We start from the raw sequence: 23,904 nt of genomic DNA on the forward strand, positions 1-23,904 counted from the left end.
CTGCCGCCGTGTTTGGAGTGGCGGTGGTGCTTCAAACAGCGGTAGTGCTCCAAACGCGGAAGCGGCAGCTTCAAACGGCGGCGGCGGCTCCAAACGGCAACGGCAGAGGCAGCTCCAACGGCACTCCAAACAGCGGCGGCAGCTCCAAATGGCGGTGGTGGCTCGGCTTCCGTGTTTGGAGCTGCCTCTGCCGCTTGGAGCCACCGCCGCCGTTTGGAGTGCCGCCGTCACGTTTGGAGCTGCCGCTTCCGTGTTTGGAGCTGCCGCTGTGTTTGGAGTGGCGGTGGTGCTTCAAACAGCGGTAGTGCTCCAAACGCGGAAGCGGCAGCTTCAAACAGCGGTGGCTCCAAACGGCAGAGGCAGCTCCAAACGGCAGAGGCAGCTCCAAACGGCGGCAGCAGCTCCAACGGCACTCCAAACGGCAGCGGAATGGGCAGAAGGGAAAGCAACAGAGGCAGGTGCCAAAGGTCTTGGGTCTGCAGCAAAGGTGTTTGGTGGGAGTAGGGAGCTCTCTGCGCTTCGCCATGATCGCCCGTTAGGAGCGGCTGGTGGCGAGGCTGCCTGCGGGGCGCTCTAGATGAGGATGAAAGGGGGGAAATTAAGTTACTCCCGAAAAGACGGCCTAGCCGTTTTTTCGGGGCTCAAAAAAAAATAAGGCCCGGCCTTATTATGTGAGAAACACGGTAGCTCAATTCTGATTTATTGAATCAGAATTGGCAGGACTGACCTAAATTTCTTGAAAATGTGAAAAGAAAGCAGAGAGGTCCATGCTTTGGATGCATTCCCTTTGCTCTGATATAAAACAGAATAAAGAGATATACTCTATAGCAATATTTTTCAAGCTAGACAACTTTAAGATGTGTGGACCAACTCCCAGAACACTCCAGCCAGCATGCTGCCTTGGGAACTCTGGAAGTTGAAGTCCACACATTTTGAAGCTGCCAAGCTTGAAAATCACTGTACACCCATTCACTCTCTCAGTACAGGGTATGTATGCCATTTAAAAATTGTGACTCACAGGCTGAGAGAGGGACTCGCCCAAAGTCACCCAGCCTGCTTTCAAGCCTAAAGCTGGACTAGAACTCACTGCCTCCTGGTTTCTAACCTGATGCCTTAACCACTAGACCCGGAGGTGTCAAACTTGCATTGTCACGGTGTCATCATGTGATGTATCGGGACATTTCCCCCCTTCACTAAACTGGGCGTGGGCGCGGCCAGCATGTGATGCATCTGGCCTGTGGGCTGCGAGTTTGAAACCCCTGCACTGGACCAAACTGGCAACCAACTTTCTGGAAGACTGCATCATTCTTCCCCCCACGCTCCTTATCTCCCCACTTGTGCTAAATTTGTTTTCCAGCTTCAGCCCTACAGACTTATCACTGTAGCAGCTGTAGCTGTTTTTCAAAGGGAATGGATGACAACTGGCAGCTGACAGACCACATCTGGTTCTCTCTGACATCTTCTCTGAGCCCTTCGCCTTATGTTCATCTCTACAGGCAAATTACCTGTAGAGATGAAAAACCAGGAGTAACTTTGAATTCTACTCATTTACTCTCCTGGCAGAGGAACGAATGGCCTTTGGGCAGTTAACAAAACATTGCCAGGATTTTTAACCTATGGAGTTCATGCTTTGTTTGGGACAAGCCAGGCATCTATGAACCAATATCCATGCTCCAATTAGCTCACTGCTTCCAGTATAAGGCAATTCAAGTATAAAATATATCATTATATTTTGCTACTATGTTACAAAGGCCAGTAGCTGTTACTTGCTGAACAGGGAAAGACCAGGGATAATTCAAGATCTGCAACAATTACATCAAATCACTAGAACTTCAAAAAATAGACAGCAGGTAAGTCAACATAATTATTCCATAAATGCATTAATATGAAATCACAAGATTTGTTTTAGTTACTTAAACTAAAGGAAATAAGAGTGTCCCAAGCAAACCATTCTACCAAAAAAGGCCATTGTTGTATCACAGGTATAGTTTTTTTTTGTTTTTTTTTAAAAGAGGGGAGTTACAAACAATTTTATGGGGAAAGCAACAATCAACTATTTTCTCTTCTGAAGTTATAATATTGCAAATCACAATATTGTGCAGCTCATGGCAGCACACACATAGTTAAACGAGTTTTCAGAAGCGTCTGAAAAATGCTTTTCCTACAGTTTTGGGTCAACATCAACATTTTCTGAACTTAACATTAAGGTACATCTTATTTTACTTTAAATACTGCAAAACAAAGCAGCAAGCAGGGGAAAGGTGATGTTCAAGAAAGCAGGATCAACATTGACGTTGTGTCTACAGTAATTTGGGGCAGTTGATGTAGAGACCAGATTACAACTGTTCTAGTTTAACTGGGCCTTGCTGTATCTTATATAAAGCTTTTCAGAAGGATATTGTAAAATCCTACAGCCAAGAAACACTGTGGGATAAATCACAAAGGAAAACCAAGCAGCAGCCATAATGCCAGTGTTAGTGGAGGTGTTGTATTGTTTCATCAAAATCAGGTAGAGTCTAGTGTTTTACCATCCTATGTTTCTCTTTAAAATTGGGAAGCTAAAATTGGGATGCTGTGGAATAGCTACTGCAGGCTTGGCACCAATCTGAGTTGCTTGAGAGTCAGCAAGGATTACCCTGATCTCTGCCAGCCACAAAAAAGGATTAGACACTCTGCAATCTATCAGAAGATGGATCAGCCTCAATACCCAAGTGGCTAGCACCAAAATAAGCTTCCATCACTATACCATGCAAAGTCATTTTTCATGAGAAATCCTGTTTACAGTTCTTTGACAGCAATGGGGTGGGGGAAAAAAAAAATCACCCAAGCACTGAGTTACAAAATAGCTCTTAGAAAGGAATGAAAGCAGTGCAAAGTGCTCGGCATCTTTTGCTGCAGTCCTCCTTTGCCAATTGTTATTTTAAATGAACCACCATTTGAACATCAATGAAAGAGTCATGATAGTTTTGCCCATCAATGAACACGTACCAATCAATGAAGAGTCTAACACATTAGCAGTGACATGCATGCAAAATAGATGTAACACATAGCCATGAAAAAGACAAGCTTTGGTTAGAAAACATGTCAAGGAGCAAACAGATAAGACACATTTTTTTCTGAAACTGATACCTCAGTAGCTGGACTTGTGAGGGGTTCCTATTCTAACCTCACGGGTCCCTCTGCTGATAGACTTGAATTGTTGGACATCGAAAAGCAGAATTAAGTGTAAGAGTAGCAGCAATAGTAAAAAGGTGAAGGTGCTTATAGTGCCACTCTAAGTTCATGCCACTTAGGAAAGAAATACCAACCACAAAGCCAGAGTCTGACACCAAACAGATGGAATGTCCTACCTACAAGGAAGTATCAAGAGACAACACAAACGCAAAAAAAATAAAACCCTATCACAACATGCATATTTTGTGTGAGTTAACTGGCTATGCACGTGGACTTGGAAAGACAGGAAAAGGGTGAAGATAAAGACACAATGAGACTCCCCATTTATCTGGCTGCCAACAAATACAATGGTAAAAGAATATAAACACTGAATGAATGATAGCAGGGATTTCTTAGAGGAAATGACTGAATATAGCAGAATGTAACAGACTGAAATTAGTGAGGGACGGAATTGAATCCTGCTGTTTAGGTGGCGGCAAGCCAGCACCCCTTTTTGAAGCAGAGGCAATCATCCTGCTAACATGAAGTGTCAGCATCATTTTTAATCTGCACTATCAAGCTGCAGAGAGAAATGGTGTCCCAAAAGTTCTGCAAACAAACGTAGAAATATTCGGTCTTCTGACATGGCAGACAATCAATAAACTCCGATGATAAAAAGAAAACTAGTGAGTGCGTATGTGTACACAGCCAAATCTCAAAAGGAGAGGCATAAAAAACGCCATATCCAGTACTGGGATCAGAATGTATCCTATAGCAATTGCATTGTTATGTGTAAAGGTAGTTATTACAGTTACATAGGATTTCGTATTCAAAGGATGCTTTATGATGCATCACATTTGGCTGAGAATTCTTCAGCCCAACAAATCTTCTCCCAGAGAAAGGTGTGGCTACTTCAAACAACTGTACATAGGTGCTACATTCATACCTACACTCCAAGGCACCTGTATGTCTTTGAACAAGAAGCACTGCATATCCCTACTAATGAGTTCTAACATGGCTTTGACACTTATTCAGGGTTTCCCTTTTCATTTTGTTAAGGTTGCCCAGCAGTCTTGATGGTCAGATTCAGACCCAGATAGAGCAGGGCTTTGATCAAATGTAAAATGTTCTCCAGCTCAGCCCTCTGTGTCTATCATATTTTTTCTGTTTGCAGTAGAGAAAGGCCATTTTAGTGTCTTATCAGCTGTCTTTGATACTTAGGGCAAATGCACTCCAATGTATTCTCTTAGAAGTTTTTTATCTTAAAGCTTTTTCTTAAAAGGAAAATACTGTATACTAAAACAGTTGATCATGTTTATTAATATGATCTATTTAAATCCTAGATGGAAATGTCATTCCTACTAAATCAGATTTTTTTAGTGATATGTCATTTAAAATAAAGGTAATCTATCTAATTATAAAGATTGAGTGCTTTTTTTTTTTTGTCCTGCCAATAAGACAATGTTGGCCATGCATAAAGTTTTCTTGGCAATGCTGTGAAGTAACCTGTCCCTGTCTTCTTCCAACCTTGTCATTCACCCACCAACCCTTGAGTTCCAAGGGCTTTCTTATTTAAGTACCATGCAGAACGGACCATGCTTAGCTTCTGCTGCTACCTGCTGATGCTACAGCCAATATATTAACAAAACAACTATGGCAAATTTTCCATGCTTTTTGTTAACAGCCAATAAATGTTCACCAATATTAAATGAATGTTTCTCCAAGGGCTCCATCAAGTGCCAATGATGGTTCTTGCTGTCAAAGCTGAAGTCCAATATAAAAGTTATTCAAGAGTATCGGAATCCCACCTTAAAACCACCCTTATGGCAGACTTCCAGGGAAGCAATGGCAGACTAAGATAACTTCACTTTTAGTGGAACCAATGATCACGATGGAAAATGAAGCCGATGAAGGAACTGGCTCCCTGAATTCCTCTCTGTATGAAGGAGAGGAATTGGGATCACCCAGAGTGTCCTTACAGATGCTGCCATGAAGAACTGTAAAACACCAGTCTCCGGTATGTTTTAGAGCTCTGGGAGTTGGACAGACAACTTTGCCCAATCCATGGTTCTTATTTTAACTCCTCCAAATGACAGAGAGAGAGAGAGAAAGAAAAAAAAGCTGTGTTCTAGCCACATCCATGCCTTCTTCTTCATTTCTCCATAACAGTACGTAATTGTCATGCACTACGAGGAAAATAGAGATTCCCTTTGAAAATTGCTGCTAAAACTGATTACCACCAAAAACTTCATAGAACTATAGAGTTGGAAAGGGCCATTTGGGGGATCAAGTCAAATCTGCTGTTCAGTTTTGAAATCCAAAACAAAGCATTTCCAACAGATATCTCTGAACAAATTCAGCAACTCTGGGTAACTGGTTTCATTGTCAAGTTGCTCTTAATATTAAGGTTTTTTTTTCTAACATTCTACCAGAATCTATCTTCTTTTAATGTAACTTAATTCAGTCTCCAGCACCCTCAAATGTTAGATAATAGATCTTGACCTTCTATGAGATAGCTTTCCAGATATTTGGACAGTGGTTTCATTTCCTTCCTTTCTCTCTCTTTTTAAATATTAAACATATCACCAATAGAGCTGCTCTTTGAGGGAGATAGGCAGTTTAGAAATAGGAAATATAAACAAATTGTCTTAATCTGTAGTTGCCAATTACCCTCATTTCCTTTTCCCAAATCTATGCAAGTTTTTCTGTATCATTGTATCCAAAATGAGACTTGGTCTTTAAAGTAGGATCTGACCAAAGCAGAATAAAGTGAAAACATTACTTCTTATAATTGTATTTCTGTTGGTGCAGCCAAAATTAGCATTTTCTTTTTTTAGTGGCTGATATTCAGTTTATTACTCCAGTAACTTTTACCATGTAATAATACCCACTTATATATTCTCAATCCTATATCTACACATTTGGTTTTTATTTCTTAAGTGAAGTCCTCATTTGTCTTGGTTAAATTTTGTTGTTACTTTCTGTTCATTTCTTTAATTCATCAATATTGTTTTGATTTTTATTTCTGTCTTCTAGGATACTAGCCAGTTTGCTCAAATTGATATAATCCACAAATCTGATCTGTATTCCGCCTTTACCAATTAATTAATGGAACCTTGAAGAATAGAAGACCCAGGAACTGAACCTTAGGACACCTCTGTCAATACTTTTCCCCAAACTGATGATAAATCATTGAGTAAATAGCCTTGTTTTGGTGAATGAATTTCAAACCAGCTGTATTATCTTCTACATTTTCATCTTCCAGTTCAACCTTTACAGTTTGCCATCAGCATGTTATGGGGTCCATTGTCAAATTCTTCAAGATATATTGTGCCTATAGCATTCCTATATTCTAATAAAGGAGTTACCATTATAGTCTTTAATGTAATTCCCCCCCTAACTACCCGTATCAGGGATTCTCAGTGAAAAGGAAAAGGTGATGATCCATAACTTTATTACTATATATTAGTTAAATCTATATCCAGATTTTCCACAACATCATGTTCAACACAGACCATCACTATGCATCTTTATTGCAATATAGCTTTGGAATATACTCCTTAAGAGCCTCAAAATGTAGTAACATATCATCAGTAAAAGAAAAATTTGTATTCTGTCTGAGCTATAGGAAGATTTACTGTATAAAATATGCCTCACCTTGGGTATGAGTTTGCATATCTCGGGCTAGCTCCATTGGCAGAACAGAATTAACCAGAGCAGAAATAATAGCAGCATCCAAATTGCACATTGCTCCAAAACATTTCAGAAGCAGCAGGCGTAATGAAACTCTGTGCTCCTTAAGAAGAAAATTGTTTTTAATTAACAAAATACCTAACTATAAATAATGTATGTTTCTTTTACTTGCTATTCAGAAAGTGAAGTATTCCAGGTAAACTCAGAAAATAATTATTCTATGCTGACCGCAATAATTTCAGTAAACAAATTATTTTATTTATTGAAAACATTTATACTGTATGGCCACTCATCTTATACCAAACGCCAGATGACTCCCAATCACAATTAAAACAACACAAAAATCATATTAAACGATTAAAACAGCAAACATTAAAACAACACCTGGCATTAAGTCGGGCTCCTGACATGCAGTCCCCTGATGCTATCCCAGTGTTTTGGGGGTAAAGCCAGGTCTTTAGTACTTTTCAGAAGGCTTGAAGGAGAGAGGCCTGCCAAACTTCAGGGGGAATAATGTTCTGTAGGGGCTATGGCTGCCAGCAGAAAAGTGGCCATCTCACTTAATGACCACTTCCCTCAATGACCAAGATTCCAATCCCAATTATAGTTGCAAGTTGAGGACTACCTGTAGCTTAATTTCCAACCCAATACACAGATGTGTCTCAATTAACCAAGAAATGGGAACAATCTGCTAATATTCCAAGGCACCTGTGGGAATCTTTCCAATGCCAGTAAGGCTGCTACTTCTCTTCCTTAAAGTAGGGAAGCTACATTTAGCTTTCAAATTGCTAGGAGGGACTCTGGTATTCATTATTTCTACTTTTTTGGGGAAAACAAGGCTGTCAAGCATGGGAAAATCAGGAAATCCAGGCAGTTTAAAATGAATATAAAAATGTATTGAAAACTCATGGTCTCTACAAGAATCTGAACTACTAATGCTCAAAGCAAATTGGCAGATAAAAAGTCAAAGGAATTCAAGGTGGGCTGAACTTAGATCTCTTGTGGGCATGAAGGGACTTGAGACTGATGACACGTTTGACCCTTCCCTTGGGCTCAGCCTGGTCATCTCCTACAAAAGCATGCATTTTACCCCGAATGTTATTGTTATTTCCATCCACTTTTTTCCTGACATAGAGAATCCAAAGCAACCTTTGAGAATATTCTATTGTTTTAGTGTGGTCACACCAGACTTCGTAATTTAGCCATTGTTCTTATACTTTGCCCACAAGTTCATACTTTAGTATAGGCTGCCTTGCCTGCTATTTTTACTAATTAGTCAGACCGATTGAAGACACACCTAAAATAAGAGAACCTAGAAATTTGGGGGCGGGGGAGTGGGAAGAGCTTTCTTATAACTATGCTGTCTTACTTCTGCTCAAATTTATTAATATAAAAGGAAGAATTAAACTATTCAAGATTTGGTCAAACTTATATGCCCTAAATGCAATGTCATACCATCTGATAATATGTCACAAGAGATAATACTGATTCAAACTCATTCCTCCTGCACATCTTCTTGCATACTTCTGGATCTGCATCTGTCTGTAAAAATGAATAGCGGGAAAAAAATCAATGTTCAGAAGAGAGCAACAAAGGCAATGTTATTCCAAAATCTTGTCTATTTCCAATGTTGGTAGTGTTAAAACTGTACGTACATTAAAGTACATGAAAGACTTTGCCCACAAGAATGTTTCTCTCTCCCTCTCAACAATTCTGTTTTATATACGTTCTTACAGGAAGAAATACTTAAGAGCCTTTGGAGTAAACTCATAAACTTGCTTGAAAAAGAGCCAAACCCAGATGAAAGATGAATGTTATTATCCACTTGGAGAGGATTAAAAATTGTCTAATGAGTTTGACAATTACTGGAACATTTATTCTGACTATACTTGAGATGAGTTAGCCCAAGAGGCAACAACATAATATTTAGGATCTCATCTAACTTGACTGTAGCATTAGGAGTGTTATTATTATCTCACTAAGAAAGTAACATTTATTGTTCCATTTGAGAATTTTAATCGGTTGGCACCAAAAATGTGAGCCTCTCCTGATTTCAAGGGTCTCTATTTTGTGAACCGCCCATCCAGGCATTAAGCTATCTTATCACTTGCTTTCCATTTGTAATAATCTAAGTGCTGAGCAAATAAACTTTATAAAGAGCCTGTCTCTGCCAAAGCAACGAATTACCAGAATCTGAAGCAGTTCTTCCAAATAACAATAAATGACATTTTCATCTTCATAGAGGGCCCAACTGCGCTGTTGGGCATCATCTTTGTGCCGAGCCATATCTGTAAATATCACCTTCAATCTCTCTTCATCATGGCAAATCTGGCCAGAAGGCAAACCTGAACAGAGATCCTGAAAGAATAAGAAATAATGCACCATTTTAACAGGAGGTACTACCGCAGATGCTCCAACTTTTCAAATACTTTTCAAATAGTTGCTAATATCTGACATATGTTCTATACTATCTAGCAATATGGTGCATCCTTTTTTTATTTATTTATGGAAGCACATTTCTTTTGAAAAATATGTAGATTTCTAGACTTACAGGTTTTCTGAAATACTTAGGTGAATAACTTTATATGGAAACCCTAAATGTGCCTCTTTGAAATAGGGCCCATTGCTACGGTTGCTAGGAGAAACAAAAGTGTATGAATTTCTATCCCTCCAATATAGGTAGTCTTCGAGTTATGACCATTTGTTCAGTGAATGTTTAAAGTTACAATGGCACTGAATGAAGGGACTTACACCTGGTCTTTGAAGTTCTGGCCTTTACAGCACCCCCTTTGCCCACTTGCAGCCAAAAGCATCCTCCTTCCCTGGGGCCTCTGTGTGATCATAGGCATGCACCCCAAACCTTTTTTTCTTGCCTACACCATGCCCTCTTTCCCAGCCCCACTTCTCTTTCCCTGGCCTCCCCAAGCTTGCATTCATGCACCCCACACTGTTTCCCCAGCCTTTCTGTTCAAATGCTTCTAAAACAATTATCTACGATATTTATTAGGATATATGATAATCTATGAGAATTGTGAAAAGAAACTGCTGGACCTGAAGGGCCAGGGGTCCAAAGTAACAGGGCACTGCTTTTTCTTTCTTTTCTTCTGGTCTTAATCATCAGGAGAGCTTAATGTATCTTTCAACAGATGTTTGCTAGCTTCTTAAACAAAGGAAGATATTTTATAAAGATAATCAGAATCATCTGATTTATTATTCCTCAGAAATTCAGCAAAGCAATGATAGAATTGTTTAGAATTCTATTATTGCTTAGAATAGAATAGAATAGAATAGAATAGAATAGAATAGAATTCTTTATTGGCCAAGTGTGATTGGACACACAAGGGATTTTTCTTGGTATAAATGCTCTCAGCATACATAAAAGAAAAGATACATTTGTCAAGAGTCAAGAATCATAAGGTACAACACTTAATGATAGTCATAGGGTACAATAAGCAATCAAATCATACAAGGAAACAGTTAATATAAATCATAAGGATACAAGCAACAAAGTTACAATCATACAGTCACAAATGGGAGGGGATGGGTGATAAGGAGTGACGAGAAGATTAGTAGTAATAGTAATGCAGACTTAGTAAATAGTTGAACAGTGTTGAGGGAATTATTTGTTTAGCAGAGTGATGGCTTTTTTGTATAATAATTATACAATTATAAATTCAACAGATAGCAAATTCCTTCTGAACTGTGTGTGATTCCTAGAGCTAGAGAAGAATAAAAGACAATTCTCTAACACAGAGCACATTTGGTAGCATCAACTGTGTCACCGCGAAGCTTTTGCCATACTCATTACCTCTGAGAGAAAAAGACAGATGCAGGTTTTTAGAGAAGGACCAAACAGATACATATACAAGATTTCTGATTGAACATCTAGGGAGTTAAATATTTTGTACTCTTAATTTTCAGGTGCAATTACAACCTCTATCTTGATTTGTCTGGCCAGTCATTTTCCAGCCTTTGTCATGAGGGAAACCTGTGACTTTTCCATCTGTGGCAACTCAGCTTTATCAGCCTCAAAAACAGGAAAAACCAAGAAAAATGATCCTAACAATTAATGAAATCTTCCCTAGTATTAGCTATAGTTTTTTTCTTCATTTGCATGACATCACTGATATTAATTTAGAAGATCTTGCAAAATAGATTTCAAGCAGTTTGTTTGCTCAGATGCTCCTCACTGAGTGACTGCTTCATTTAGCAACCATTCATAGTTATGACAGTGATGAAAAAGTAACTTCTCACATTCATGACCTTCACATGTTTGTAAAACAAAGGAAACGTGTTTACAAGGACAGTCACAGTTCCACTTAGTGACTGCTTTGTTTAACAACTGAGTTGTCAGTCACAATTGCAGTTGCTAAATTGTCAGGTGCAAAAGATCAAGTCCACATGTGAAGATTCAATTAGACTGATCTATTGCTAAAGCCTATAGACAGGAATCTTCTCATCTAATGATAAACACTTGGTTAGAGTTACCGTAGTTAAGGGACAACGGCACTCAAGACAGGTTGGACCCATTTGTGGCTATGCAAGAATTCTAGGCAGATTCCTCTTTTCATTCCATCCTCAGGTTCTGCCATTCTTTCTCCTGCATAAACAAATATTATCTCTACTGTAATCAGCGTTCTGTTTTGAAGTTTCTTCATATGAAAGTTATTACTGTATTAGAGAAGCAATAACCTTATATTATTATATCAAACTTGATTGCAGAAAATATGACTTCAGCAACAGAGGAGTCAACGCCTGGAATGCTCTACCCGACTCCATTGTTACAGCCTCAAACCCTCACAGCTTCAACCTCAAACTGTCTACCGTGGACCTCACCCCATTTCTAAGAGGTCCTTAAAGCGGGCTTGCATAAGCACACCAGCGTGCCTACTGTCCCTGCCTTACTGTCTCCATTTATCTGTATTTATTTCCTTCGTTCATGTTTATGTTCATACCTATACTTGTTATCTTATACATGTTTGACAAACAAACAAATAAAAATAAATATTGTGATTTGGTATTATAATTCATATAGCAGCTATTATCTTTTTCTCCTTATATTTGGTTTTCAATAAATTTAATATTTGGAGGTGTGAGGGGATAATGTTTTGCATTCTGATTAATTCACCTCGCAAAAATGTTTTGCATTTGCCTTCTGAGAACGCTAATGATCAACTAAATCTTTTCTGGAATTACCTGTAGTTGGGATGATATTTCAGGCAGAACCAACTCAAATGAAAATTAAAAATTTCAAACACAATATCTGCTTTACAAAGATTCCCCCCTCCCTCTACCTTATAGCCACTCCTTTCATATATTTTTTTACTTATTTGTACCCCACCTTTATTTTTTTTCAAATAGGTGGCAAACATAGCCAACCATCTTTCTCCTGCTATTTTTTTGGTTTACAAAGATTTCAAATACTTTCTTTTAAAAAAACAACAACCCTGTAAATATGCTAATTTAGAACACAGGAGATCAGTACATCATCTTCAGCTGTAAAAAGCTGTGCCAAATCCACTTGGATTACTGTATGATAATGATGACTACTATTACCATCGTATGTATCTTGCCTTTCTGCACGATATAACAATCAAAGAAGTTGATCTTTTTTCTCATCGCTCACAGGTATCACTGGAGGCTGAATGAGGTTAATATCACTTATAGAACACAACAAGAAGTATCATTTATAGTAGTATCCCGAAAACAAAAATGCCTATTCCACTCAGATTCCTGGGAAACAGAAGGCAAATATGTTTAACAATTAGTTAAGTAAAAAGCACTTTCCTTGAAGATCCGTACATCCAAGGTAGTGAAAATATTAGCATAAAATATCTTTTTGCACAGTAATTTCTGTGAGAAAGATGGCAATTCAAAAACCTTAAAACTGATAGGGTTTTGAACTTACAAGAGCTATATTTATAACATGACTGATCAAATGAATTCACAATTACAGGAGAATTGTGAAACCATTATTAAATTTTTGTGATTGGGTAATCCTGGAATCTTTCCCCCCAAAGTTTGGGTACTTCCTGTTTTCCCATAAAGCTCGAAACACCAGACTGATTTTATCACAATGTGATAACAAAGTGTCTGAAAATTTAACTAGAAAAAGGTACAAACGTTTTGCCTGGGTTTTTTTTTAGGTTCAAAGTTAATAAGAACCCTTTCCTCCTATCACTCTGATCATTTTAATATGCAAAGTAAACAAGACACTGTTACGGCTATATTTTCTTCCTACCTCCTTCATTTGTTAGGAAAGAGACATTATACTTGAGATGCTGAACTGGAACAGCACTGGCATTACTTAAGAGAATAGTTTTGCTTCTTGATGACAAATAATACCTCCTGTTTGGGGGTGTGGGGAGAGGTGGAAGGAAGTGCTACGTGTGCCACCTTCAGTTCCTGATAGAAGTCTGGGATAAAAAACAGATAAACAGCTATCTACTACGTGTTTTAACCCTGTCCTAATAAAAAGTATGACCTTTTAGCAGAAGGAGCAACACATTATTGCTCTTTTCCATAAATGTCTTGGAAACCATCACCCCAAGAATGAACCCTGTAGTCTAATAAAGGCTATGGTTCTTAATGGCTCTGTTTACGATGGGCAGAAGGTATAACTGACTGGCCTGTAGTCAATCCTGCTAGCCTCTTTGCCTCTCTTTTTTGAGAATCAGAAGAATAAAGGTGAGTTTGACTTCTGGTGATTTCATGGAAGTATCCTGGTAACTTTCTTGAAAATAATATGGAGGTGTTTCCCAATCTAGCACACAGATCTGGGATTTGCTGTTAGTTCTGCTATCCTATGAACAAAATCCAAGCCTGATTAGTTTTTAAGCATCTGTTAACATTACAGCATTCTGATAGCAACAATGGAAGGAGCCAGCCCATTATCCTAAATTATATTGCTAGAATGAAAAAAAAACAAACCACCCTTGGTATTCAATATAATCAATTTAGGGATGTTTTTGCACAGAAGGGCAGTGAGTTCCATTTAATTCCAATCCTCAAATAATTGCTAGCCTCATAATTCTTTTCTAAAAATCAGAATTTTCTGCCAATTGTCACAATATACTTTGAATAATGGATTTCAAAACACAAGATATCCTGCAAGCTTGAAATCGGCCTACATCTGATTTACTAAAAATAAAATAAAAATCCCTGCTGCTTTCAGTCTTAATAATCATATCAGCTTATTTCCTTTAACATTTCCTTCCTCATTTGCTATTGATTCCGAGTATTAAAATAAAGCCTGATTTATAAACAAAAACATATGCCAAATACTTAGACTTTGTCAAAACTTTCATGGCTTCCTGAAAATGGAATTTTATATCATGAAGATTCAATCTGATAGCATTTAAAGTATCTATATTCATTTTTTAATCTAGGATAATATTTTATTTGTACATTTATCTATACAAATAACTTACACATAGCTAAGGGATGATGGCCAGATGTTAGCTTTATGAACTGCCATGTAGCAATTTTTCAGCCAAAGCGATTTACCATACTTTTAAATAACAGTCGATCACTGACATATTTGCTACAGGAATTGGATTTATTTCTCCAGCTCCACCAATTTATATGCATTAGGAAAATGAATGATAAACTAACTGCAGGATTCATTGTGAAGGACTGCTAGATGAGTCTGTTTCTCAATTTCATCAGATGTTTGTTCCAAAAAGAATGATTATTTGGGCACTGGCACCAAATAATAGCAACATGTGCCAATTTGCTTATAACCTCACTAACACTATCACTAAAGTTTTGATTTCATGTGAGGAAAGTTTTGTGGAAGAAAGTGCTCTGGATTATCTTCATGGCCAATTTCTGATGATTTGCTGTGACAGGTTTTCAAAATAATAGTGTGCCATATGCAATACATTTGATTCAATCCCAAATTATCTTCCCAGAGTTGTTTTGGGTTTTTTAAAAAAAATATTTTCAGGACCTCTCTTAATAGAAGACTTTTATATATTACTTGAGATATTCTTTCGTTTTAGCTTTATATATTTACAGCTTACCCCAAAATCTGGAGGGCTCTCTCCTCAGGCATTGGACCAGGATGAGAATTGAGACATGCCACCTATATGTGGAGTAGTATTCTTAAAGCGCCTTGCAACAGTTGTTTGTTTGTTTGGTGTTTTTTTTTTATTATTTTTGCCTGTTGGTATTATGAGTTTATGCTAAGCTTATGTTATATAGTGGGTCAGCCAGGGGTGGGATTCTACCGGTTCTGTCCGGCTCTGTAGAACCGGTAGCTCTGAAGAGCAGCAGACACAGAACCAGTTCTATGTCTGCTGCTGTTTTGGCCACCCGCCCACCGGGGCTCTTACCTGACCTTTATTTCCTGCTTTTTCAACCTCAGCTGCCATTCGAGGCACAGCTGTGGTTGAAAAAGCAGGAAAAAAGTGCTTTTTCAAATGCTGCTTCCCTGCACACAGCGCTGCTCAGCTGTCCATGCAGCGTGCAGGGAAGCACATTGTAAATCACCGAATCAGTAGTTAAACCTGTCGGATCCCACCCCTGGGGTCAGCCATAACAAATCTTTAATTTAACTTATACCCTGCCACAATGTAAGCAGATTTCCAGTGATCTACTGTATGTCATGTGATAAAATAGCAACAATTAAAAGAATATAAACTTCCAATCAAAGACAAAATCTGATATCCCAGGTACCATTTAGCATCAGACCCCAAATGTTCTCCAGAAAAGCTCCATTTTCATCTCCTGCTGTAAGGAGACTAAAATTTGAGCCCAGAGCACTTCCCACAGGGGGAAATTGCAGAGGGTCTGCCTGACTACAGAGCAACAATACTTCTGAGCTTTAGCCCCTGGACCTCCCCTAAATGGGGCACAATCATCATTCTTCACATATTTTTTAGCTTTTCAAGACACCCTGTGGTATTTAATATAAAAACCTTGTGTTGTGTTCGCAGCTATTCCCCCAACTTTAAATTAAGCAAATACCTACCACTTTTAAACCCTAATCATAAAAATGAAAGAGTCAGTTGTGGACTCACATAGTAAATTATGTAATTGGAATATTTTAATTTCACACTATGAGTTAGCTTCCTTTGATGACATTTCTAGGGAAAAAATATAATATCTTTCTATGCCACTTCTACATTACTGGAATTCCTGGGGAACAGAATGCAGATGTCAGAACAGGAAAAACATAAAATATGGTTTATAGATGCATTGAAAATGCTTTACCTCTATATGAAGCCCAAGAGATTACAAAAGCCAATATTCTTCAAAAGTATGGCAAAAAGTACAACCTTACATATCCCTGCAAGTAATTTTAGGAATCTAACGAAGTATATTCGAAAACTATCTGTCAGCAGCAATACTTAAAAAGATAGGGAAACTAGGATATTTTAAAAGAAACATGTTGGACTTTTAAAATCAACCTTAAATCCTTTATTAATATGTATGAACCTTAAGTGGCCATCAAAAATTCAGCATCAAAATTAGTTGATGTACGGCTCTGATGATGATTATTTAGAGGGAATTAAAGATGAATTTGAATGTGATTATTGCATTTATAATTAATTAATAACATAAAACCTGAAATAACATTATAAGTAGGGTTCATTGCTTTGTTAGTTTTGGATGACTATTCTCATTCAAATCTATTTTCTTGTTCCCTCATCCACCAGTTTTCTAAAACAAGCCCACCCAGAAACAGTCTTAAACAATAACATTCTATTAGCATGTTTTCTTTTCTGTCTAACTGCTGGCATATGCCTTAGGGCAGTGGTTCTCAACTGTGGCCTGCAGACCCCTGGGGGGGGCACGATGTCACTACAGGGAGTCCGCGCGAAGGCTTGAGGAAATATTATGATTTAAATCTTGAGTTAAATCTTGGGGGCCTGTAGCCATGTTCCATGGCCATAAAAGGTATTTAAAGGTGGCCCGTGGTGAAGGAAAGGGCTTTCCTTAGGGCTCTGTTTCCCAACCTTAAAAACTTTTAAGATCTCTGAACTTTGACTCTCAGAATTCCCTAGGTAGTTGGGATCAGGTCAAGCAGCTGGCAGCTATTTACCACCTGATATGGAAGATCCCAAGAATCACAATTATTATGGTGGGACCATAAAATAGGAAAAGTCATAGAAAATGAAAAAGTTAAATTGCTCTGGGACTTCAGAATCCAGACAGAAAGGTACCTGCCACATAACACCCCCGGACTTAACAGCTGTCGATAAGAAAGACAAAAAAGTCTGGATAGTGGATGTGGCAATGCCTGGAGACAGCAGAATAGAAGAGAAACAACTGGAGAAGATAACAAAATACAAAGACCTACAAATAGAAATAGAATGACTATGGCAAAGGCAAGCAAGGGTAGTACCAATAGTAATAGGCGCCTTGGGTGCAGTCCCAGAACAACTTGAGCACCATTTGAACACTATAGGCATTGACAAATTTGCCATCAGTCAACTGCAGAAGGCAGTTTTACTTGGAACAGCTTCCACCCTGTGGTGATATCTGTAACACCATCAAACATCCAGATTTGCGTAAGGGCTCGAAAGGTAGACAAAAATACCAAACCCAGTCTGAACATCTGGCTGACTATGCGATTAATCATCATCATCATCATCATCATCATTGTAAAAACTTGAATGGAGCATGGATTGATTTACAGGAAGGCATTTGACTCTCTGCCATATGATTGGATAATCAAGTGCCTAGAAATATAAGGAGTCAATAGATATGGAGTCAGAATCAATATCTGGGCAATTCCAATCATTTGATATACAGCTAGAAAAGTGGGCTGGATCAAACATGGTATTTAGACCATGGATAGGAAGACCAGAAAAACAATGACAATGAATCACACCCTTCATCCATGCAGCAATGTTGACAGACTCTTCTTACCAAGGAAAATGGGTGCATGTGGAATGTTGCAAGTATATCAGATGGTTGAAGAAGAAAGAAGGGCATTGGAAAAATATCTGAAGGATAGTGAAGAAGATGCACTGAAACTAGTATACCAGGAAAGGCCTCCTAAATATTGGAGAGACCAAACTGGCTTACAAGAAAGACCAAATGAAGAACAGAAATAAGGCATGAGAAAACAAAGCATTACATGGCCAATACATTGAAAAAATAGCAGAAGCAAATAATAACAAGACCCAGTAATAGCTAATAGCAGAGAAAGTTGAAGAAAGAGACAGAAGAGCTAATTCTGGCTGCACAAGACCAAGCCATAAGAACAAATGCATACAAAGCCAGAATTGAGAAGTCAGCAACAGATGGCAAGTGCTGCCTACACCAAGATTGCACAGATTTACCTACAAACAACGGCAGGATGAAGTAGCAACAATAGTGCATTGGAAAATCTGCAAGAAACACCATTTGCATGCAAGCAAGAACTAGTGGGATCACACAATAAATAAATAGAAAATGAAAAGTTAAACTGCTCTGGGACTTTAGACTTCCAACAGACACACACACCTGCCACCCAAGATTTAACAACTGTCTATATAAGAAAGACCAAAAAAAGGCTGGATAGTGGACTGGAGAAGATAACAAAATACAACAACCTGCAAATAGAAATAAAACAACTGTGGCAAAAGAAAACAAAGGTAGTACCAAGAGTAATAGGTAGATTGACTTGGACGCAATCTCAAAACAACTTGAACACCATTGGCATTGACAAATTCACTATCAGTCAATTACAAAAGGCAGCTTACATTCAGTTTACATTCTGTGACGATACCTGTAACACCATCAAACATTCACATCTGCCTACCCCAGGTGCTTGGGAAGGACTCAATAGGTGAACAAAAATGCCAAATCTAGTGTGAACATCTAGCTGACTGTATGACAAACCATAATAATAGGTAAAACCAAGATCTGTCTTCAGCAATTTTGGGTATGATGTTTTTAATTTGGAGTGGAAAACAATATGCTGGAAACTATCCATCTTATTCCCCCGCAAAAAAATATAATTATTTAGGGAACGTTCTCTCTTTTCATTTTCAGTACGAACAGATGGAATGTTTCTTCCATTGTGCCAAGTTGGCTGTATTCCTGCAGAAGTTGTTCTGTATGTTTTTCTCGATCTTCTTCCTCATTACTCCAGAAGGCTAAGGACCATTTTAAACATGAGCACCTTTTTACAATCTCTAATAAGGTATAGGTGAAACTAAAAAAATTAGAATATCATGCAAAAGTTCATTTATTTCAGTAATGCAACTTAAAAGGTGAAACTAATATATGAGATAGACTCATTACATGCAAAACAAGATAGTTCAAGCCGTGATTTGTCATAATTGAGATGATTATGGCTTACAGCTCATGAAAACCCCAAATCCACAATCTCAGAAAATTAGAATATTACATGCAATCAATAAAACAAGAATTGTACCTAGAACTATATCAGACCTCTGAAAAGTATAAGCATGCATATGTACTCAGTACTTGGTTTGGGCCCCTTTTGCAGCAATTACTGCCTCAATGCAGTGTGGCACGGAAGCTATCAGCCTGTGGCACTGCTAAGGTGTTATGGAAGACCGGGATGCTTCAATAGCGGCCTTCAGCTCTTCTGCATTGTTCAGTCTTATGTCTCTCATCTTTCTCTTGGCAATGCCCCATAGATTCTCTATGGGGTTCAGGTCAGGGGAGTTTGCTGGCTAATCAAGCACAGTAGTCCCACGGTCATTGAACCAGGTTTTGGTGCTTTTGGCAGTGTGGGCAGGTGCCAAGTCCTGCTGGAAAATGAAGTCAGCATCCTCATAAAGCTCATCTGCAGAAGGAAGCATGAAGTGCTCCAAAATCTCCTGGTAGACAGCTGCATTGACCCTGGACTTAATGAAGCACAGTGGACCAACACCAGCAGATGACATGGCTCCCCAAATCAACACAGACTGTGGAAACTTCACACTGGACTTCAAGCATCTTGCAGTGTGTGCCTCCATTCTTCCTCCAGCCTCTGGGTCCTTGGTTTCCAAATGAGATGCAAAAGTTGCTCTCATCAGAAAAGAGGACTTTGGACCACTGAGCAACAGACCAGTTCTGTTTTTCTTTAGCCCAGGTAAGACGCTTCTGACGTTGTTTGTTGTTCAGGAGCGGCTTGACAAGAAGAATACGACATTTGAAGCCTATGTCCAGGATCTGTCTGTGTGTGGTGGCTCTTGATACACTGACTCCAGCCTCAGTCCACTCCTTGTGAAAGTCCCCAACATTTTTGAATGGCCTTTTCCTGATAATCCTCTCCAGGCTGCAGTCATCCCTGCTGCTTGTGCACCTTTTTCTTCCACACTTTTCCCTTCCACATAACTTTCTACTAATGTGCTTTGATACAACACTTTGGGAACATCCAACTTCTTTTGCAATTACCTTTTGAGGCTTTCCCTCCTTATGGAGGGTGTCAATGATGGTTTTCTGCACAACTGTCAGGTCAGCAGTCTTTCCCATGATTGTGATTCCTACTGAACCAGACTGAGAGACCATTTAAAGGCTCAGGAACCCTTTGCAGGTGTTATGGTTTAATTAGCTGATTAGAGTGGGACACTTTGAGCCTAGAATATTGAACCTTTTCACAATATTCTAATTTTCTGAGAGTGTGGATTTGGGGTTTTCATGAGCTGTAAGCCATAATCATCTCAATTATGACACATCACGGCTTGAACTATCTTGCTTTGCATGTAATGAGTCTATCTCATGTATTAGGTTCACCTTTTAAGTTGCATTACTGAAATAAATGAACTTTTGCACGATATTCTAATTTTTCGAGTTTCACCTGTAGCACAGTTCAACAGCGCCAAGACAGATAGATAGACACTTAATACAATTTATTGAGCTTCTCTCTAAGGTCATTTCTTTGAAAATTTTATGCAAACAGGACGGAGTAATGACCGCATGTTTCTCTTCTACCTTTGTAATTATAACTATTACTGGGTACCAGACATGCTATACAGAACAATGCTGCTAATGATTGCAGAAAACAGCAGAATTTGAAAGAATGAGACCCTCCTTGCCTGCCACTATTCTGCTACTTTACTATGCTTTCTTGATTTTCAAGCTTTCCTACCATCTTTGGGGCTAGCAATCAAACTTTCCCCCAGATTTATTTATTTAATCACTCTTGGTTCATGGCAATCCTATATCAATGACTTACAAATATATACAGTTTTTTCCCTTCCTTGAGCAACAAAATATCTGCAGGTAAAAGAAGTTCAATTGGGTATTAATGATTACTAAGCCCAAATGTCTATTGTTTGTTTCAAATGTGGCAGCCCTGACAACCATCCTTATTTAGAGTGGCAACCGGTAACAGGTACCTCTTAACATGTTACTTGTTCAGTTCCAGGTCTGTTTGTTTCCCTCCATGCAGGCAGCAATGCTCAGAAGCATTCTAGCAGGAATATTTCATATGCACAGAGAAAGGAATATGCACACAAGGAAAGTCTGCTATAATGTATTATTATGACTTTCCATTCAGCTCCACACAGAACTCATAAAACTAAATATTGCATAGAAATAGAACATTAAAGAGTTTCTCAAAAGAGAGTTTTGATGCAACTTCTGCATAATTTATTCCCCAGCTGAGTTCATAGCAAGGGAATTCCAAATTTTAAAGGATAGCAATACTGAGCTTAAGTCAAATCTTGTCTCTGCCTTCCCTACTCGTCTGGATAGCAACCAACTTTTCTGAGATGAAGAAGGTAACAGATATTGCAAGCAAAGGAACTGCAGGAATTATACAGAGGAACAATGACCAAACTTAGAAAAGAGGAAAGAGGAGGCAAAAGGATTAACATGAAATTGGAGAGGTGAACATTTCAAACTCCATTCAAACTTTCAATAAATACTAGTTTTTGTAGATACATTTCCATCCTACTTCCAGATATATATTACATACAGTACATGGTATTGAATATGCTAATGAGAAGTGAAGCCAAGGAACGAAGGCCTCACTCAGGTCCGCTTTTCCACCGGGATATAATAGTTTAAATTCATTGGTCCGCCTTTCCGGCGGTAAGATAAGTTGAGCTCATTGGTTGAGCTGTCCAACAGCTCCCTTTAAAAGGGCGAGCTGTCGGACAGGCAAGGGACTGGGTTGTACTGATCTACTCAATAAAGAGCTGTAGTCACTATTCTCTGCGTGTTGCTTCTTCAATCGACCCCAACTTAATACATACCAAATGCTAAGCATTGCATGCAGCTGTAAAAGCGATAATTTAAAAGTGCACTTATTAAATGAGGGATGGATGCACGCCTGGCATGTTTAGCTGTTGATTGATGGGAGATGCCTGCTTGCCTATCTGCCACATTTCTATGTTAATATGAAATGTGTGGAAGCAGAAGAACATGCACACAATGACATCTGTCCCATGGCTTTATGACCCCAAGAATTTATTCCATGTGTTATTAGGCCTTTAACCCCTGGTCATAATGTGAAATGCTATTCTCCTTACATCAGCCGCTTGAACTAAAATGCTACTGTAAAAAATAATGAAGGAGATAAATAGAAGCTCAAAACACTGGGGAAAGCTGTTGTGCTGAATTTTTTCCCCTATATTCTTGCCATACATTAGAATGATCCCGAACTATCTTGGCCAGCTCACCTCCATTCCTGTTACATTTAAGGTGATGTATGTAAATTGGAGAAGTAGAAGTAATAATAAGTAGAAGTAACATACAGAATGTATGCTAGGGTACCCTAGCAGGCTACACACAGCATTAGAGATTGGAATGTATTTTGTCCTCTTTTATCTTTCTAAGGCATGCACAGAACCACCAGGCAAATCTCAAGCAATCCATCCTTCAAAAGAGCACACTGGGAATAAGTCTGTAGTAATGGATTTTAAAATTGATTTAGTAAAGTAGTGCTTTGACTTTTAATTTAAAGTAGGAAGACAGAATAAAGGGATACAAGTAATTAAAGAATATAATATGATTCCCCAACATAAGGTGAGAGATTTAGTTCAGAGCAGAGAAAAGCTTTAATCAATGATGATCTCTTATTTCACTTGGAAAAAAAGGATTAGATACATTTTGGCTTCCATTCTGCCCAGGGGCAGATTTAACTTACCTGTAAGAAATAAGTATTCCAGGATGACTATCCACTATTGCATGAATTTGTAAAAAAAAAAAAAATCCTCTGGCCAATCTCAGAAGTTTGCTTCATTCAAATCTTATTTCCTATTTAAAAATCAGAGGATCTTCATGACAATGAACTGGCACCACTGGAGCCTTTGTGATCATGCAACACTGCTAAGCCCTGACCAATGATGCAATTACGTGAGATATCTCGTAGTATGGTAACTATTGTGCTTCGAAAGGTAACCTACAGCACCATATACAGCACCACATACCATATTCGCTACTATTGCAAACCATGTACGTAATCCAAGATTGAGCTGAAATTAAATGTAAAGTAGAGCAACATTTTTACCCCAATACAAATGAAAGCCATAACAACTAAAGGTATGAAGGCCCTGCCATTTCTATTGAGTTAATCAGATGGGAGGCAAAGTGTTGGCTGAAGAAAAGAGTGTCTCCATTTTTGATATAGCCTTGACATATAAAGCTTCACAGAGATTATAGGTACTGTATAATGTCTTACACAGCCTCCACAATCCCCTTAAGCACTGAAGATCTTATTCTATTATTACTTCCTCCTTTTCTTCCTGCAAAACAAAAACCAGGGTACCTTTTCTCTTCCCCAAACCATTAAGTGACAATCTTTTCTAGCTCATTTCGTATCTGCTGAGGGAAACAAAACAAAACAGAAACTTTCTCTAGAATATAATGTGGAATTACATATTAAGGTCACCCAAATTTTCCTTATGCTAGGAAAAATGTCTCTTTTCTTTCCTTAGGATAATTTTGAGCGTACAAAAAAGCAGAAAACAACAACATCAGGAGCCATATTTTCTAGGTCTACAGTATCATATATTCCAGTATTTTCCCCTAAGCAACACATGTTTCTTTTTCCAAGTTGCAGAGCAATTCCTAAACCATCCAAATTGGTACTGCTTTATTTATTTATATATTCATTCATTCATTCATTCAATTTCTATAGCCACCCATCTCAGTTAATGACTC

General features: G+C 38.4%; 1 protein-coding gene across 2 annotated transcripts in view; it reads right to left on the bottom strand.

The window, feature by feature from the left end:
* Nucleotides 1–23,904, bottom strand: part of NCKIPSD (NCK interacting protein with SH3 domain) — a 107,867-nt gene that overhangs the window by 15,083 nt on the left and 68,880 nt on the right. For both annotated transcript variants that reach the window (XM_087954710.1, XM_087954711.1), the window contains exons 6-8: nucleotides 9,034–9,204; nucleotides 8,302–8,388; nucleotides 6,811–6,949 (exon numbers count right to left, since the gene is read on the bottom strand). In XM_087954710.1, coding sequence (XP_087810836.1) covers nucleotides 6,811–6,949; nucleotides 8,302–8,388; nucleotides 9,034–9,204 — 397 coding nt within the window. The remainder of the gene's footprint in view (nucleotides 1–6,810; nucleotides 6,950–8,301; nucleotides 8,389–9,033; nucleotides 9,205–23,904) is intronic.

Source organism: Notechis scutatus, chromosome 2, assembly GCF_049901735.1.
Source record: "Notechis scutatus isolate UNSWTSFEM ecotype Mainland chromosome 2, rNotScu1.2, whole genome shotgun sequence".
Lineage (NCBI taxonomy): Eukaryota > Metazoa > Chordata > Lepidosauria > Squamata > Elapidae > Notechis > Notechis scutatus.